Genomic DNA, 20,083 nt, shown 5'->3' on the forward strand with positions numbered 1-20,083 from the left:
AGGCATTTTCCTCTCCTTTTAATAATTTAACTAGTATAGCACCCGCGCGATGCGCGGAGAATATAAATCATGTTGTGTGATCTAATTTGTTTGACAATATTATATCATATTGCTTGAATTAAATTTCAATTTTTTTTTTCTTATCTAATGAAACATGACCAATAAGAAGAAAAAAAGATGAAACTAGAAAAAGATTTATGTGGTCATCGAATAACTTTTCAGTTCCTTACTTTTCTTTATTACATAATCTACTATATTTATTAATATTTTATTTGTTATTATGACGTTTTATTAGCTTGTTGCTTGACTTAATATTATATATATATATATATATATATATATATATATATATATAAATATATATATATATATATATATATATATATATATATATATATATATATATTTCTTACTCCTAAAACTTTTTCTTGAAACACTTTTTCCATTGTACATTTTCATTTGAATTCGTCAAAAATATAAACTAATTTTTCTTTATTAGTTATGAATCTACCAATTTTTTAAATAATTGGTATTTTTGTATTATATGCCTAGAAATTAAGTTTTTCTTCTCATTTGACTTCTTATTAAAATTTTGATTTTTAAGATTTAATTATTAAATCTAATTACTTTTTAAAATTATGCTTTATTGCTTGATATTCTTTTATTATCTAATATTTTTGAATTTTGACTTTATTTATTAAGATTTAAGTTATACGATATTTTAGATATGCATGAGTTTTGTCATTATAACTCAAAAATGCTTTTTGATTTGAAATTTTAATACATATTATCATTTTGTAATTTGAAATCCTCACAATGTAGGGGTAAGGTCTGCGTATTCACTACCCTCTCCAGACCCCACGATGTGGGATAATACTGGGTATGTTGTTGTATTATCATTTTATATTCTGTAGCATTTTTTCTTCTTTTGTTCATCGATTATCGTTATTGATTTATTCGTTGCTCGATATGATTGCACTATCATGTGAATTTTTTATTAGTTTGTCTTTAGATTTAATGTACTTGCTTATTATCTCCTTTAATATAACATAAATAATTTAGATTTCCTACTCCTAACAAAGTTTATTATTAATTTATTACTCTCTTACTTGAAATTCATTCATTGTTCTATATCTTTTTTATTTTTGACTTTATCTATTATAGTTTTAGTTATGTTGTATTATTTGTATGAATTTTGTCATTATATTTAAAAGATGCTTTCTTATCTCAAATTCAAATAAGTTTTATCTCTACAATTTTGTAATAAAATTTTTTATTTTTCTTATGAGTAAGTTTATTTATCCGTTACTTCAAATTCTTTCATTGTTCAATATTATTTGATTTTGATTTTATTAAGATTTTAATTACGTGATATTATCTATTGTATTTTTTCTTCATAATTCAAAAATCATTTTCTCATCTCAAATTTAAATAAGTCTTATCATTCTATATTTATTTTTTATTTTTTATTTTTTCTCAATACGCCACTTGGCTTCATATCAAGCTTTCCTACTATCCTTTTAATATAATTTAGATAACTTTTAATATAATATCTTCATATCAAGCTTGACTGCCACTTGGCTTCACTTTCAATCTTTCTTAATTCTTCAATTGTCTAAATTTATCAATAATATATTAATTATTATTTACTTAAATTCTTTTAAATTCAAAAAAAAAAAATTATTACCTAACCTAACCAACTTTGTCCTAAATTGTCAAGTGCTCTATTGTGAGGCTGTCACTTGGCTTAATGTGGGGGCTTTTTCCTCTTCTTTTAATAATAACTTAATAAGAATATTAAAAATTATGTAGTTTAGCTTATTTCAATTACTCTTAGCATTTCAAATTGTATATACAAATCTATAATATATATATTTATATTAGATTTTGTCATAAAATCTAGTTAAATTTTGCCTTTAAAGTGCGAAGTAGCATTTCTCGATATGACACTTGGCTTGATCACGCTTCACTATCATTCTTTTAATATAATATATGAAGTTATATTATATGTTGGCAACTTCCCGATTTAAAATAGAATAAGTTTCAGAATAAATAATTTTTAATATATAAAAATTATTGTTTCCGTAAAAAAATAGTTAAGAATGTTTAAATTCATATTCAAAAATAGTAACTAATTATTAACAACACATAATGCATAATTTATTTTTTTAAAAGTCAAATTAAAAAAGAAACTAATTATTACCTAACATTACTAACTTTGTCCTAATATCAAGTAGCCTATTGTGGGGCTGCTACTTGACTTAATGTGGGGGTATTTTCTCTCATTTTAATAATATATAGATAGATATGGATAGATTTACAATACAATTAGGTTACTTAAAAATAACTAGGCATTGTATATATAACAAATGAATGTGCCACCCGAAATTAATAAAGGGCAGTCGACCTAACCCTCGGATAGAGTATTAGAACGAAAATAAAATAAAATAATGAACTATGCAACATATATAGAGCATCAAATTATTTTTTGATAATAAGAAGAAGACATGACGTATCTTTCTCGAGTAGCAGTCATAAGAGAAACTTTGCATTTGAAATGGAATCTAGGGAAATGGAGGGCTTTCGTCCATAGAATTCTGGTTGTCCTGCTGGTGAATGGAAATCAAATAAAGATGGTGACTTAACTATGATTATTTTTCAACAGGTTCTAAATACGATTATTCATGAATTTCTTCCAAAATCTGGTGTGAATGTATTAACCAGATACTTGCCCTAATATGCAAAAGATGATAAAAAAAGATAAGATAGGGTAAAGAGATGGGATTTTAATTATATTTATTAAAAAAGTAAATTATATGTAGTATATATAAGAAACAAGTCTTTCATTAATTAGTTTGGTATAAACACTTGTACGGATAAATTCTTCTCGGGTTTCACTATTTGTAAACACATGTCATGTTTATTCTTACCAGTATTAATATTTGTTTAGGTAGTGAATGAAACAGTTAAAATTTCTTCTCATTGCAACTTTTCTTAAATATAAAATTAAAATGTTGAGAATATCCTTTTGTTTATATATTTTTATAGATGTTTTTGCCTTTATGTCCATTAGACACTTGCAGTTACTTTAACCAATTTGGATTTATTTAATTTACAAGGAAATGCAATGTTAAACTGCTCAAACTGGAACTGTTCAAAGCAAAATGCACTGATTTCAAATTGAATTTGCTCTTATTGACAATAAAGTTCAAATGTACTCTTAACACAACAACAACAACAACAACGACAACAACAACAACAACAACAACAACAACCACCTAGTAAAATCTCACAAGTGGGATCTGGGGAGGGTAGTGTGTATGCAAACCTTACCCCTACCCCGGAGGAGTAGACAGGTTGTTTCCAATACACCCTAGGCTCAAGAAGACGACAAGAGACTGTAGATCAGTGATAACAGAAGCTAGAAAGATAATACCAGCAACGTAAGAACCAGAAAATAGATAGAAAAACAATAAATGAACTCTTTAACACATGATTAAATTTCAGTAGCTTAGGAGCTTCTCTTATGGTAACAAGAGTTGGCAAGATTTTCCCATCTTTATGGATAGGGAGAAGAACCTCAGAAAAAATTTGGCTTCACCCTTTTAACTGGCTAACTTTAAGGTAATTCAACAGGTTGAATCCGCCATATATCTCTTGCGTATTGATGAATTGTTCGATCACTGCTAAACTTGGACGATCCAGCTGTGTTCAAGATCGACATTTTGGTCCATTTCTGCATTCATTTCAACGACACATGTTTTAGAGACAATACCAATTGCTACCCAAGCTTCTCTTCACGTTCGAATGAATGACATAAAGGAACTCTTTCCTAATCATAGGCATGATCTTTCGAAAAGATAAGCTTGATAGTACCCTAATGCAATGCTAATCATATGGTGCAGGTGTTTCCATTTGACTTCTAATTGTCTACTTATAGCAGTAGCTATAAAAGTGACAACCAGTTTGATTATAGAAAAAGAAGAAAAGAAAAGCATTGAAATCCAATCCTCTACAGCAGCCAATTGGGTATGCGAACAAAGTCCCTTATTGGTAGTTGAAAAGATTGGTAGCCTATATATAAGGTATATGGATCTCTTATTGGTGTGAAGCCTTTTAGGAAAAACCGTGCGGGCTTGGCCCAAAGCGGACAATATCACACCATGTTAAAAGTATCTTCGGGCTAGTTGAGCCCAACACAGCCAGCCACAGATACCATTGTGCTTGGCCAACTGTTCTGAGCAACTAATATGAAACAGAGAAAGACATGGTTTAACAGCATTGACTTTTAGAAGACTATTATGCTTTATGGGAAGGGATGTAGTCAAGACAAGACGCAGATTATGCAACGGGGATGTGAGTTATTATGAGAAAGGGTATACCTTTTCGTCTCGATATGCTTCATCAACCTTATCTTGGCACTCTATATAATCAGGGAAATCCTTTCCTACAAGAAAATAGTCAGCACGGCCGTAGCCTTCATTTCCTTCCAAGGATCCAATGAGTTCTTCATAGTTGTAGGGGCCAAAGACGCCTGTCCTAACAAATGCCTTTACTTCTTCAAATCTAGGGTCCGGTACAAACTACATGAAGAAAAATAAGGTAAGCTTTTGTTTTGGTTCAAGAATTCACTTGAAAATATATAGCTTTGTTATGAGCTTGTGCTTGTGCAATATAATTTGTTGATGAAGGATGAAAAACTATTCATTATGGTCAACCTCACCTTTCCCTCGGCTCTTTCCTTACGTAGGCCAGCAATTTCATGAGCATGAGCTCCAAAGAGAAAGAAATTGTCCTCTCCAACTTCCTCCCTTATTTCAACATTGGCACCGTCTAATGTCCCAATGAGGAGGCAGCCATTCATTGCAAACTTCATGTTGCTGGTTCCACTAGCCTCCATACCAGCAGTGCTATTTTAAGTAATATCGAGATATCAGAGAGGTATATGACATGTTAGCTCAATACAAAATAGTGACTTCATGCAAAAAGCTGTATTATAAGTTAATAGGTATATAGCAGTCAGTTTGTTATGCAACATAAGTCCTACAGTACACTCGCCTTGCCTATTATACATAACCAATTTGGATGTGCAATTGCATGTTTTCTCTCTAAGTTCTAAGTATTTAAACCATACTATTCTAGAATGAGACTATTTAGCATTCAAATTTTGAAGTATAACGTATGTATGCAAATTGATGTATATACCATACTAAAGAAGTGTAGGCCAGTAATAACTGCAGATAAAACTGCAATGTGCACTTGGTGCAATGCTCCCATATTTTCATAGCTAATTAAATGAACAAAAAATGCATCAAAATGCACAAAGCCGAATCTCTTCAAGGTATGGTAATGCTCATTATGAAGTATAGACACATGTGACAAATTTTCAACCATTAAACTTAAGATGCGAACTGAAAATATATATATATATATATATATATATATATATATATGAACTAGTGAATTAAGTACCTAATATGCTGGGACAGCTCACTACCAGGAATTAGCACTTCTGCCACACTGACATTGTAATCAGGGACAAAGACAACCTGAAATGATAGCAAATAAACTTTCAAATCTAATGTACCATCTTCGACTTATAAGAGGTATAACCACAAGAGTGTTACTAGTTAATATATGAGGTAGGTACTGATTCAATGAGAAACCATCATAAAAATCACATTCTACAAGACTGCAAGGCACATAGATAAACCTCAAAAGAATTTAATTTGTTACCCGAGCAGATTACCAGATTACAACATCCAGTTTCAAGTACTTCTATAATTGCAGATGTACATAAGCATATAATTTCAACCGCAGCATGCTATATTTTGCTAAAAGATTATCATACTTTTATTTGAAAGGTTACAAACTTTTAAGGCATATATTGTTAACTAATGGTAAAATGGTTAGAAAGTTCTTTGAAATCTTTAAGCAAACATTGGTTTGACTCGTCCAAATCATACCTTCAAAAGATCACCAATCTCAGGATCATGATTCACTGTTGCCCCGACATCAGTGATAAATTTTACAATCCTCTTGGCCTGAACATATGTAGCAAATGCTTTTCCTCCAAATATGCAGATTCGAGGAACAAACTTTTCTTTTCTTTCTTCAGGGCTCATTTCTTTCATCTTCTTATAGCGATAAACAATTCCGAATATATTTAGTAGTTGCCGCTTATACTCATGAATGCGCTTGATCTGGAAATAGAGAAGCATGGTTATGTTTGAAATCTAGAAAGAATTAACAATAGAGGAAGAAAGTGTCACATAGATTCAATATTTAGTTTTCAAAGAGTCAAAATATTTGAAAGTAAAATTGGCAAGTGAGACAACAGATTTTATTCACCTGAACATCAAACATTGCATCAGGACTGACCACGTATCCAGTTTTTTCTTTAATGAGAGAGACAATCTTCATTTTGTTGCTTCTTTTTGCCTTCCTCCACTCAGACTGGAGTTCTTCATTATCAGCAAACTGTTGAAAGTTAAATGCCTGAAGTTAGTACATAACTCTTTCATGTAAATTTTGTATAAATGGATACACAATATAGGGTGTCCTTTGTAAATTGTTTTGAGAAAGATACTTCACTTATGATAAAAAGAATAGAGTAATTACTCAGTTCGTACGAGCTACACTTACCTGGCTGTAATAATTGTATAACAGTCTAAACATTTTATGGTTTTGACTGTCAAATGATAACCAAACAAAAGGCCTTATTACACCAAGTTCTTGCTCATCTCTTCCAAGTAGAAGAGTTAATGGCCAAACTACTCACTGCTATAGCAACTGACTAAACTGCGATTAGTTTAGATAACTGATTAACTGCTAGCCTATGCTTACATTATGAAAGTACAAGGAAAATTCAATTGACAAGTTTCGTAAGACAGCTTTGTATTGATCAATTCATGAGCTTTACTTACTCAAACATTTGATATGTTCATATCATGTTTATTTAGATCTTGTTCCACTCAAAAGGACCAAAATAAAGAACGAAAAGAAAAAGCTCTACTGAACAGGATCATTCAAAAAGCTGTTGAAAACCGACAAGCCAGATACAACTCCTTACCTTTCTAAGCTCTGCCAATTTTTCAGTGTTTACTAACCAATCATCAGATCCTGTCCACTTGGTTATAATTTCACTCAGCTCTGGGTTACAGAAACTTAACCATCTTCTTGGGGTAACTCCATTTGTCTTGTTTTGGAATTTCTCTGGCCATAACTGTCAAGAAATGAAGTGTTTGGATCATTCAAAACAGCACTGTAGTGGAGAACTGAAATGATATCCGCCACTTCTAGGCGTGTGATATAATCTTGGTACCTCGTAAAATTCGTTGAAAACTTCCTTTTTAACTATTTCACTATGAATCTCAGCAACACCATTAACTGCATGCCCACCAACTACACATAGATTTGCCATGCGAACCACTTGTTGTCCATTTGGATCCGGCCCAAATATCCGTTCTATTTTTGCTTGAGGATCCTCCGCCTCTACTTTCTTAACCTCAGTTTCCTCCTCTTCGGCCGTAGTTTCTGCTTTTACAGACTCAGTTTCCTCATCCTTACTGTCATCTTTACCTTCTTCTTGTTCTTCTTCTTTTTGTTCTTCTGCTTGTTCTTTGCCTTCCTCGGATTTTATAAGCAGCTCCAGAACAGAACTCGGTATTTCAACATTTTCCAGAATCCTCATTTGGTTTAGCTTTTCTTGCAACAAGTCAAGATCTTCAGTACCATATTCAGCAACTATAGTATGCAAGAGCTGCAAAACCATCCCCTCCCATTCAGTTTTATAGATCAAGAAGTCAAGGAAAAATCTCTAAAAGCATACTGTACGTATGAGCAAACATCACGAAGTCCAGGGAATTATCCACAGGAAATAGTTCTCAGAAAGAAAGAAGCAAAAATAATATGCAGCAGCACCAAATTCATCCTTAGAAGGTGGTGGTGGCGTTGAATATATAATAGCTATTGTTGAAAATGTATAATCAACTTAATCCTAGAACTAAAATGAAGTTTCAACTTTTACCTCCTCATCTATCATTGCTATGATCTCCACGTGCCGAGGAAGCAGTTCCCGAAGAAGTGTCAAACTCCATTTCTCCAGTGCCTCAGGTAGAACAGTGTGGTTAGTGTATGCCACAGTTCTGTCAAAGATAAAACAGTGTCACAGGAATAGAGCTGCTGAATTTACTTGAATACTTACAAGTGAACAATCATATATGCTCATATCTTAAAACTACTTGATCATTGAAGACTTCCAATCTATGTTTTGGATGAATTTGTAGGCCAAGTGCAGGTGATTCAAGCAAATCCAAAGGCAATATAATCACAATATTGAACTGATTATTCAGCTAAAAAGCATTTGTCTGAAGAAAATAAGGAAAGAGAGAACCTTCGAGTAATTTCCCATGCCTGCTTCCAGCTCAAACCTTTAACATCTATCAATACCCTTAATATTTCTGGTATGCAAAGTGTTGGATGTGTGTCATTCATCTGTACTGCAACCTTTTCAGGGAACTGATCCCAGTTCACTGTATTCCCTGATCTCCTCTCAAACCGTGCAATAATGTCCTGAAGAGAAGCAGAACATAGTGTGTATTGTTGCTTCAACCTAAGCGTCTTTCCCTCAAGTGAATCGTCACCTGGATACAAGATATAGCAAATCTGATCCAAAATACAACAAGACACAGAACTTTAGTGGATACTCTTCATTTGGTGAATAAACTGAATTTGCAGTAGATGCAAATTCATGCTTTGGATTAGCACAGTATTAATAAGACAAACAGAAGTACACCTTTTCAGCCTTTTTCTGGGCCTCGTATGCTTTGGCATGGTCTCCATCGTTAAAAGCACGTAAATCAAAAACTTCTGCAGCTAGCTTTGTGGACCACAGTCGAAGGTTAATCGTTGTTTTTGTTTTATATCCTGGTATTGGGATATCATAGGCAACAGCAGTTATATCTTCTCCTCCAACCCATTCCTTCCTCCCATCAGCTCCTTCAATGACTTTCCCGTAGAATTTTACAGGATATGAAATATCATTCCTCACAATTTCCCATGGATTTCCCATCTAAGATAAAAAGTACTATTACTTTGGAGAATAGCCAAAGAACATATAAAATCTATTGAAATATGAAAAGTCAACATATCATTCAGTGTTTGAAATTGCGACAAGTATGAATAGTCGACATATCGTACCTCAAGCCAATTTTCAGCAACTTCCTCCTGGCCATCTTTTGTAATAAGCTGTTTGAAAAGTCCATATCGGTATCTAAGTCCGTAACCCCATGCAGGGTAGTTTAGCGTCGCCATTGAGTCCAGAAAGCAAGAAGCAAGTCGTCCTAAACCTCCATTCCCTAAAGCTGCATCTGGTTCCTGTCAGTCATTACATTGAACAGCTTAAGCTAATTTCAGTAGACTACTATCCCTAGTATGTCACACATCAGATTATGCTTCAATTCCTAAGTGGAAGGTACACGTCCTCAACTATGTTGATGTGTTATTTAGATCTTTCCGGAGAGCATATCAATCAAGAACTTGTGCTATTCAGAAACAAAAGCTAGTAGCTCTTCAACGTTTCTCATTTTAAAGCAAAGTTTAAGAGTCAGTAATAGCCAAATCAGGTTGTATAAAAACAAGACACAGATTCAATTGAACAGAAACTACTGTTTAGTGGCTAACCATCAACAAAAATAAGTTTAGACATCAGACCTGTCTCGCTACATCTTCTAAGCTATATCCGAGCTTAGTTAAAGCATCTGCATAAGGTCCGGTTAGCCCCAAGTTTCCAATTGCATTAAGTAAAGCTCTTCCCTGTAAGCACCAAAAGCATATTAAAACAACTCAATCCAACGAACAATCTCTGAAGTTATACTCCGAATAAAAGGAAGGCTAATCTAACCTGAAGGAACTCCATAGACAAATAATATGCCTGTTTTGCATTCATCTTTTCGTATAAGTCGTATGTTGCATTCCAATTTATAATGAGCATATCACGAACGCTCTCTGCAGTTGCATAGTATGCCTTGGGAAGTTCAAACTTCTCAGGAGAGAAGGATGGTGTGAACTCTGCGTGATACTTTATACTTGATAAAACAGATGTGGAGTCTGGCTGAAAAACATCCAATGTGAATCCTGAAATAACCAAAAAGAGATAACTGGAAGGTGTTCAATTGTTCCAATTAACAAAGGGTCCAAATAATGTTTGTTGCTTCTCCACTTCCTCTATGTTAATAGCCACCAAGGAGTGAGAATGCCACTGTATTTGAATTTCTCAAATTCCACCACGCTAAACAAGCACAAAATTTAGCTCATGAAAGAGAGTGAGATTCAGTTTATAGTAGAATCCCCGATAATGTAGAGACAAGAATGTATCAGTCACACTAAAGTTACAAGGCTATAGAAGTGAAATTTGAATCAATAGTATTTGTAACAGTCAAGGGGACAACAAAAATTAGCTCGTGAGTGAGATGAGTATTGTCCAAGACTATATAAAGAGACAAACCCCAAAAGCTAGCTCATGAAATGAGAATTTCCAAAGACCATGTAATGAGATAACAACTTATTCCGTCCGCCAATGCAGGACTCTAACACCCCGCCAATGCAGGACTCTAACATCCCACCAATGCAAGAGTCTAACACCCCGCATGTCCATGCGGGACATCTAGAGTGTGGATAATATAAGATGAACATGAGCTATTGTAGCATATTAGCTATGGGTCGGCTTTGGCTTAGACAATGTATATGTGTTAGGAAATCAGCTAAATACATACAAATATTAAATTTCGAATCTAATAACTCAAATGGTTAGTGAGTTCAACGGCATCTCGAATCCATAAAGTTAAAATCCTGAATCAAGGACTCTGAAAATGGGGACCCAACATTGGATAAATAAAAAGTTAGGATGAGTCTCTGATGTCATATTAAATAAATGAATCTTGGGCATAAGTCAACATTAAAGATTAGCTAATGAGGTGGATTGTCCGAAAAATCATACTAAGAATACAACAACTCATTCATTTAACTAATGTTAGACTCTAAAACATGAACTCCAAAATTTCAAAAATTTTAGTACATGACCAATGAAAATTATGTCAGTACCTTCATCAGAGGAAGAATCCTTCATCTTCTGTTTTTGATCACTAGCCACATTGCTAACATAAAAGCTTCTTCTTCTCCAATTATATAATAAAAAACTCATTTTCCCCAACAAAAGATTTGGGTTTTTGCTCCTGAAATTGTTAAAGCTAGAAATGCTTGAAATGGAAGTAGTGCATGAAATTGAGTTCACTCCTGAGACTGCCGAAGTAGCCATGTCTCTGAACAGTTTTCTTTTTTACACTCCAATGCCTCCAAAATACTAAAATTCTCACTATTTCAGATATAATAATCTAACTAAAAAGAATAATTTTAAGAGCAGAGAGATACTGGAGTTGGTGAAGGAGGAACATTTGGGGCAAAGCACAAGTGAATGTTAACACTCTTTTGAGTATTGCATGTTGAAAATGAGATATTAAATCGGATTCGTCGTTTTCTTGGAAACAGGTATCTTTGTTTGATTTTGATATTTTTGGAAATGTGCGGACAGTAGTAATCAAACCATTTTGGCCATGTAGATATTTCTATTTTTTTTGCTACTTTATGGGAGTTAGAATTTTGCTTAATTTCTACAAGCTGATGGTGACCAGAGGAGAAATTACTGAGTTAAATTCCATAGGTCTCTTACAAAAATATAATGTAAAATTGTGTACCATAATATAATATGGTTTTAATAAAATTGTGCGTGGAAATTTAGTGTACCGAATTATCCTTTGACGGAATGGATCATGAAAAGTGGAATTACTAGCTATAATGTTTATCAAGTCACAAATATAAGAAGAGTTTCCTATCCGCATATTACAAGGATAGAATAAGAAAGATGAAGTTCTTATTTCACAAATTCCCCTCAACTAGTGTTTGTTAGAAGCTATATAAACTATTTTAAATAAATAAAATTTGTTATTATCCAATTTTCCACTTTCACTTTACTTAAAAAGAGAGTTCGTATTCACACTAAATATTAGATTCTGCTCTTAGACTAATCTATATATTACTGAAGGGAATGCGTATGCTACACCATATATGGCATAAGAAGCCTTTAGAGGACAATGTTTTGACAAAATTTAGACACGATATCTTGTTACAAGTATGAAGTATGCTTCTAGAGGTTGAGAATATTCATTATGAACTTATTTATTTTTTCGATGAAAGTAATTGCTATACACTAGTACTTCTCAAACTATGTTAGTATATTACTACCATTAGTGAAAAGAAGGGTCATAAATCATCACAAAAAAAATTGCTACACGAGTACAACAATGAGGTGAAAAACAAATTAGACAATAACTTTTTTACGTTAATACTACAATTTAACATGTTATTGCATATTACTTACCATTTATTTTTGGTTAGGGAAAATGTATAAGCGATCTCTTAACTTATAGCTGGATTTTCAACTACACACTTAAATTTTACAGGGGTCCTATTGCTAGAGAGATGGCATGGCACAAAAAGTGTGTTCACTTTCTTGGAGACATGTGAGAGCATAGAACTGCCTTAAAATTTATTAATGTCTATATGTGTCATTTTACCATTGGATACTTTACAATTAGTTACATTTTATTAATAAAACGATCTTTAACCCATTTAATTTTTTCCGCTCGCTATAAGGATTCCTACAAGAACTCCGGTGAACTCCTCGACGGAAAAAATGGAGTCCATGCAGCTCACCATTTTCATCTTCCTCCACTTTTTATTTTTACTCGCATATTCCCCTTTTGCAGCAAAAACAAAGATCTAATAAAAACTACCAACTATGAAATTGAAATATGAAGATAATAATGGTTTGACAGAACTCCGATCCAAAACTTGAGAATATAAAATCATTGGCGACGATTTTGTCTCCGGCAACGACAATGATTCTAATTTTTATTTTTATTTTTGTACTATCCTCTAAAAAGTTCTCGAGGATTAAAGATCTGCCTTTATTTTATGTTTTACTTTAATTGATCGGCGTTAGTTGGAATTATATTTGTATTAATTTAACAAAGTTTTATGGTTCAGGGGGAATGGAGGCGGCGGATGCAATGATAGGTGAAAATAAAAATAGTGGAAGTCAAAATTTTCTCTTGGAGAGGGTAAAGATATAGTGTCCGGTGAAGAAAGTATGATAATGGTGATTTTTGGGGTTGTTGATAATGGAGGTGAGGGATAGAATAGAGAAAGAAAGTAGAATATTGAAAAAAAATAAAAATAAAATTTAGTGGTAAAAAACATTGAGGCGCGTGTACTCCACCATACAACATAGATGTGTTTGTGATATTTTAAGGGTAAATTTATTCCATTTTTAAATAGTTCAGGGGTAATAGGACCCTCGCAAAGTTTAAGTATTGTAGTTAAAAACCCGACTATAGGTCAGGGGTACTTATGCATTTATCTTTTAAGTAACTTGATTTTATAAAATGCATACAATTTAAATTCTATAGTACATACACTTGACTACATGGAACCTTTAAACAAATAGCTTGTCATATTTATTGTTTACTTTTTTTAGTCATATGCATTGATTATACACAATTATATACATATAATTAGTGGCGGATGCACATGGTGGATAGCGGGTTCAACTGAACCCGATTCGTCAAAAAAAATACTGTGTATATGTATAAATTACGATTAAAACTGCATAATTTTTGTATAAATATTTTATTTGAACCCACTTGACAACTACTATTTTACGACTAAAGTTATGTACTTCTAAGATTGAATCCGCTTGCACAAAATCATGGATCTGTCACTACATATAATACATAAATTATGCATATATTATACCCCAACTCACTATTTTTTGTTTAAACGATTGGGTGGGCTGCTATTTGGAGCCCAAATAAAAGTCACATTGAATTAAAGGGAAAATAATATTCTCGAATTAGCCCGAAAAGAAAAAAACAAAGAGGTGAAAATGTGATGTAGAAACAGAAATGTAAAAATCCCAACGGTCAAGAAAGTGTAGAAAACCTGGTTTTTCGCGGGACCTTCCACTTTTCTCCCTTCATATTTGATCCATTCAAAAAGAGAGACTCTTTGCGTCCATCATTTCTTCATTCTAATTGCGCGTTGGAGAGGAAGAAATTTCTGTAATTTCAGTATTTCTTCTTCTCCATTGCCTCCCTTCTTTCCATTTTCATACCTCTACAAATAGACAACATTTTTGGGTACCACCCTTTTCTCCTTTTTTTCGTTTTTGTTTTTAATTTGTAGATGATGATTTCCTCATTTGATTAATTTAGATGGGTTTCTCAAATGAATTCATGGTTTGTTGTGCATCAATGCTCGTATGTACATTTCCTCTCATTTTAGTCACGTTGTAATCTATGAATTCTGCGTCTTCTAAATTAAATTTTGTTGAAATTTGGGTACTGCCCTTTTCTCCTTTTTCATTTTGTTGATGTTAGCTTCCTTCCTTGACTAATTATGATGGGTTTTTCCTCGAATGAATTCATATTTTGGTGATCATTTCTAACTCAACATTGTGGTATGTGTATTTTGTTTTTTATCTTGGTCATTTTTATCACGAATTTTGCGAATGGTTCTCGTTATTGTGCAAATGATGGCCTTCTGCTAAAATTCATTCACTTGACTTGTTGTGAGTGGTCTGTGCGGGTTGAGTTATTATGGCATGATTATAGCACATGAGTTATCCGTGCGGTTGTTATGATTATGGCACGTGAGTTGTCCGTGCAGCGTGTGGATAAGGATTCATCCCCCTAAGGTCTCCCTCTCATATTTCTCTCTCTTGATGGCGTACACACGGGTTGTGAGAAAACGACAGGTTTCTGGTTGACGTGGATTATGGAAAACTGATCAGTGGTTGGACTTTGCATCTCTTCTCTATTTACAAACTCCTTGGATGTATACATGATTTTTTGCTACATATCTTCTCTATATGTTAGCTCCGGAATGTATACATGCCTTATATATATATCTTCTCTATATGTTACTTTACTTGATGAAATGATCCACGGTAGATATATTTTCTATATGTTAATCCGTGTAACGTGACTTGTTTATTCATGCATATCTTCTCTCTATGAAATTGTTAACGGCTTAATTGATATTAGATGCATATCTTCTCTATATGCAAATTGTTGAAGGGTCAAATGCATATCTCCTCTATATACTGAACTGTAGTAGTTTACGATGCTTGTGCACTAGACCATTTCGCCACTGCATTAATAGCATGTTAAACTATCAGAAATTCCAACTAATCGTTTGGCCGAAAAGCTGTTGTATTGTTTGAAGTCTTACTACTTTGTTGCTATTGGTTTTTATGTGTGATATAGAAGGGATATTTTTTTGGTTTACAAGCAAATGCGAGCCCTTTGTTTGTAATCTTGAAATTGTTTGCTTTTCAGGTGATCCCATTAAGTGTAAAATACTGATCCTTTAGAGAAATCCCTTTAGTTTCCAAAAAGCAGATTCCACTCATTTCCAAAAATGTTTGGCTTCAGAAAAGCTAAACCAGACCCTGCTACTACAAATACAACCCCTTCACATTCTGATGAAAAACATGGAACTAAAAATGCTCGTAGAACTTCTTCCGAACCAGCTCTTGTCACACCAGATGATGATGATTTTGGAACATCATCATCGTCAGGTACAAGGAACAAAAATAAAAGTACGACACAGGACTTCGATAACATGTCTATGCAAGAATTGGAAGGCTATGCTGTAAATCAAGCTAAGGAGACCACGAGTTCGGTGAATAACTGTTTGAAGATAGCTGAGGATATTAGACAGGATGGTGCTAAGACACTCGATACATTGCATAAGCAAGGCGAGCAAATTCATCGTACTCACATGATGGCTGTTGATATGGACCGCGATTTAAGCAAGGTATCGATCACTTCAATTACTATTGCTCTCTATTTTTTTAAAGAGTTCAATTTACTTCTTGTGCACTTACATTATATAGATATTTTACACCAACAGGTCAAGTTACCTAAGACAAGTGGTAACTATTCTTAGCAAGTCAAATATGACAACTTAGAAAATACATCAAATAACCTGAAGTAACATGTTAAAATACAATTTTGATAGTGTAATATAAAGTTAACACAAATCCTTTTTGCAGTGAAAACTGGTAGTAATACTCTCTGTGAACAATGAGTTTCTTTGTCCTTCAAACGTTGCGAGTCATCTTATTTTGAATTCTTCTTCAGCTTATCACTAATGGGAAAGCTTTATCTTGTTGAGCTTATCAATCTTTTGCAATTTTCATGTTTCTTTAGCCAATGCGAGTTCCTTTTTCTTTCTCTTCACTACAAGTTCAATTTCTGAATTCATGGGTTTTAACAGAAGTGTAGGAATCTAAGTCAAAACAATTTGCGTCATGCAACCATTTTAAATCTGAGGGCGTGGCTTAATTAGCTTTAATTAGCTCGTTCGATATGTTTATTATTTGGTATTAGTTGGACAAATGTTCCATGTGACATGAATTAGGTTGACAATGACGAAACATGTTTTCTGCATTCTAGGGGGAGAAGTTATTGAACAATCTTGGTGGTATGTTCTCTATGACTTGGAAGCCAAAGAAGAGCCACGACATAAAAGGGCCTCGAACTTCAAAAGGTTTCTGTTATCCTTCATATCATGTTCACTCTTCTTCTTTCTCTAATTTTAATTGCTAACAGAGAATATAACAGTGGATATAATACTTGTGAGTTACTTCTAAGTGTAAATAATTTTTCTGACTTTCATCTCTTGGCTTTTATAGATGATAATTATAGAGGGAAAGAAAGTAGTGCAAATCAAAGAGAAAAATTAGGTTTGTCGAATGGTAAAAAAGGAAAGTCAGCCTCCAGTACACCTCCTCCTGAATCGATGAACGCTATGCAGCAAGTTGAGGTACATTTTGTATTTACAAAATCTATAGCAATTTGCGGCTTAACTTATGTTATATTCTTCCCATGTTTATGTTTAACCAGTTGGAGAAGGCGAAGCAAGATGATGCGCTTTCCGATCTGAGCAACATATTGGGAGATCTAAAAGGCATGGCTGTTGACATGGGATCTGAGCTTGACAAGTAAATTTCCTTGAACTTGACTAGCATTAATCCTGATGTGTTTCTTCTTTATCATGTCGTTAAGTTTCATCCTGAAGGTAGATGGAAGGATAATCCTACTAACCTGATCAACTTTTTCGTAACTATTTTCGACAAGAACCTCTTAATTCACTTAACTGTTAAAGGAAATGTGATAAAGTGCTAATTTCTTGTGACAAAATCATAAAGCATGAATCTGATTTATTAAGCCATAGTTTTCTGAAGTTAAAATGTGGTTCAACAGGGAAGCCGTGAATCGACTGTCAACTTTAGTATGTGATACTGAACTAAACTATAGCATTTGGTGAAAATGTAATTTCATTCTTTTTCTGTTGTTCACTGTTCCTTGAGTCGAGGATCTATCGGAAATAACCTATTTACCTTCATAATGTAGGGGTAAGGTCTGCATACACATTATTACCCTCTCATTGTGAGATTACACTGGGTTTGTTGTTGTTGTTATTGTTGTGTTCTTTTTCTGTTGGCGGGTTATGTAGCTCGGGGTGGTGGCAATGGTACTCTATTTATCAAATATAGCATTGTGTATGCTGTGTTTCTGCTTGACTAAGGCATTACTTCTTCTTTTTCGCAGTCTTGTTTTTTTTTTCCTCTCCTAATAACAGATTTTATTGAAATCTGATAAATGCAGGCAAAACAAAGCTATTGATGATCTTGACAAAGATGTGGAGGAATTAAACTCTCGAGTTAAAGGTGCCAATCGACGTGCACGTCAAATAGTTGGGAAGTGAGAAAGAACTCTTGCTACAACATCAGATTTACTGAAGTTTATGGCATTTGGCTCAAGTCCTATTTGAAGTTTTGGTTGTTTCTTGTATTCTTTTCCATTCATTTTTTTGTCATTAATATAACATTTTCCATTCCTAGTTTACTGGATTGTTTAATTGTTCATTTGTGGATAAAATAATCAAATAGGCCTTTGTACATTTGCTACTGTAGCAGCAAGGATGCTGCATATAGCTATACATTTTATCAACAAAGACAATAAAAAGGAATACTAACAATCATTTATGCTTTCCTTGGAACTTAGAGAACAGAAGAGAAATGAATGGAGAATGACCACATAACCTTTCTTTTCTAATTTGTGTTGGATAATTAACTATAGGAACATAAGGGGGCCTTGGCGTAACGGGTAAAATTGTTGTTGTGTGACCAGGAGGTCACGGGTTCGAGCCGTGAAAATAGCTTCTTGCGGAAATGCGGGAGTTCAGTGCACCGGACTGCCCTAATTAACTGTAGGAACGGGAAAGGAAATTGAGAGAGGGAGAGAAGTAAGTCTTCTCTTGGGCTAGGGGTGTTAATGGTTCGGTTCGGCCGGTTATTTTATAACATTTGTACCATATCAATTTTTCGGTTATTCTATTATTTATAACCAAAATTAGACTTTTCGAAACCGTCCGAATCATGTCGGTTTCTCTTCGGTATCGGTACGGTTCGGTTAATTTTCGGTATTTTTTAAAATGTCATGTAAAAGTCATCAGTAGAACTAGAATGCAATCACATATGTTCTTTTATAGGACTTAGCAAAACTCTCTAGATATTTTTATTGTTAAAAGAGTGATGAATTAAAAAAACATAAAAGATGGCCAGAGTATAGATCCATCAACTATTCTAAAGCAACATAAAAGAAACCAAGCAAAGACAAAGAAAATATAAATCACACGAGCGGAAAGGTATTAACCAAGCTGAGACTCAAGAATAAAGTCTATAGAAGATTAAATATTCAAAAAGATAAATCTAGATTTTATAAAAGGAAATATATTCAATACATTGTAGTTTGCTACTCATAATCACTAAAATACTTTGTGTCTTGCTAATGAAGATGCTGGAAATAACTTAGTTTAAGTAGAAGTAGCATAATAGGTTTTAAGAATTAATATTTTGAGTTAAATAATTACTCGTTGACTTATAACCGCTTTCATAATTCCAAGGTCCAAAGAAAAATTTAATACTTTATTATTTTTAAATTTACTATATAAATATATTTTTCACATGTCGGTATGGTTCAGTATTTTTTCGGTTTATTTTTGTAAAATGAAAAACCTACCCTAATTATCTGTACGGTTATAGATTTATATAAAAACCTACGATTTTTTTAAAAGAAACTTAAAAATCGATTTGGTGCGATACGGTTCCGTCGGTTTAGTGAATTTTTAAATATTCATCGACACCCTATCTTGGGCAAACTCATTTTTTAAGCTTCCTATTGGGCCAAATTTCCTCTACTTCTTCCTTACTATTTTATGTTCCTTTCTTTTCATTCCCTCTTGAAACATAGGGTTAAGTCCTCTTGTTTATCGAATATCGAACAGTTAAGCAAAAAAAGGAGTAAAGAAATTGTAAGTAATTCAAATGGATTTTAATGCGGACTTTTGAGTGTATAGGGTTGGCTCTAGGCTGTGATACAATGTGAGAGTATTTGATCATCCAATCAAAAATTAAAGACTCATGAATTTAGTGTCAACAGAGGTAGCTGAACGAATTTGTAGCCCAAAGACAAAGTTCAAGGAGATGCTTTAACCTTTTTATTTAACAAAATTCTTATAGACTTTTCTTTGAAATTATTCTTCTATATTTTTGAAATATAAAGTCATTAAATTTTCAACTTCTTTTAAAATTTCTTTACAATTACAATATATTCAATACAATTATATCACTTCGTTAAGACATTTTTGAAATTAGGTAAGAAGTTATTAATTTTAGTTTTAAAAATTAAAATTGGTTTTATTAAGTCAACATTATAGAAATTATAACCATTATTTCTTAATAATATATCTAACTATCAGTATACGTTCTAGTATTGTGTATCTCAAAGTATGACCAAAAAAATAATAGTGTCGAATTCAAATTGGAGAAAAGCAAGTTGAGTTTCACAACTATATTACAACATTTTTATGCTTGAATTCATTGAGATATAAAAAC

General features: G+C 33.1%; 2 protein-coding genes across 2 annotated transcripts; one reads left to right on the plus strand and one right to left on the minus strand.

The window, feature by feature from the left end:
- Positions 1 to 3,170: 3,170 nt before the first annotated feature.
- Positions 3,171 to 11,534, minus strand: LOC107771409 (alpha-1,4 glucan phosphorylase L-2 isozyme, chloroplastic/amyloplastic). Its single transcript, XM_016590767.2, has 15 exons — positions 11,104 to 11,534; positions 9,905 to 10,137; positions 9,715 to 9,816; positions 9,202 to 9,378; positions 8,798 to 9,073; positions 8,396 to 8,667; positions 8,030 to 8,147; positions 7,325 to 7,762; positions 7,073 to 7,225; positions 6,352 to 6,480; positions 5,967 to 6,203; positions 5,473 to 5,549; positions 4,724 to 4,910; positions 4,383 to 4,583; positions 3,171 to 3,736 (listed from the first exon to the last, which is right to left on the minus strand). The coding sequence occupies exons 1-15, from the start codon at positions 11,315 to 11,317 to the stop codon at positions 3,620 to 3,622; spliced, it is 2,931 nt and encodes a 976-aa protein (XP_016446253.1). The 5' UTR covers positions 11,318 to 11,534; the 3' UTR covers positions 3,171 to 3,619.
- A 2,581-nt stretch (positions 11,535 to 14,115) lies between these two features.
- LOC107771408 (putative SNAP25 homologous protein SNAP30) lies at positions 14,116 to 18,179 on the plus strand. The gene is made up of 6 exons (XM_016590765.2): positions 14,116 to 14,255; positions 15,456 to 15,936; positions 16,578 to 16,671; positions 16,817 to 16,947; positions 17,028 to 17,125; positions 17,793 to 18,179. The coding sequence occupies exons 2-6, from the start codon at positions 15,538 to 15,540 to the stop codon at positions 17,890 to 17,892; spliced, it is 822 nt and encodes a 273-aa protein (XP_016446251.1). The 5' UTR covers positions 14,116 to 14,255; positions 15,456 to 15,537; the 3' UTR covers positions 17,893 to 18,179.
- Positions 18,180 to 20,083: the final 1,904 nt, after the last annotated feature.

The sequence above is a fragment of the Nicotiana tabacum genome, chromosome 24, assembly GCF_000715075.1.
Source record: "Nicotiana tabacum cultivar K326 chromosome 24, ASM71507v2, whole genome shotgun sequence".
NCBI lineage: Eukaryota > Viridiplantae > Streptophyta > Magnoliopsida > Solanales > Solanaceae > Nicotiana > Nicotiana tabacum.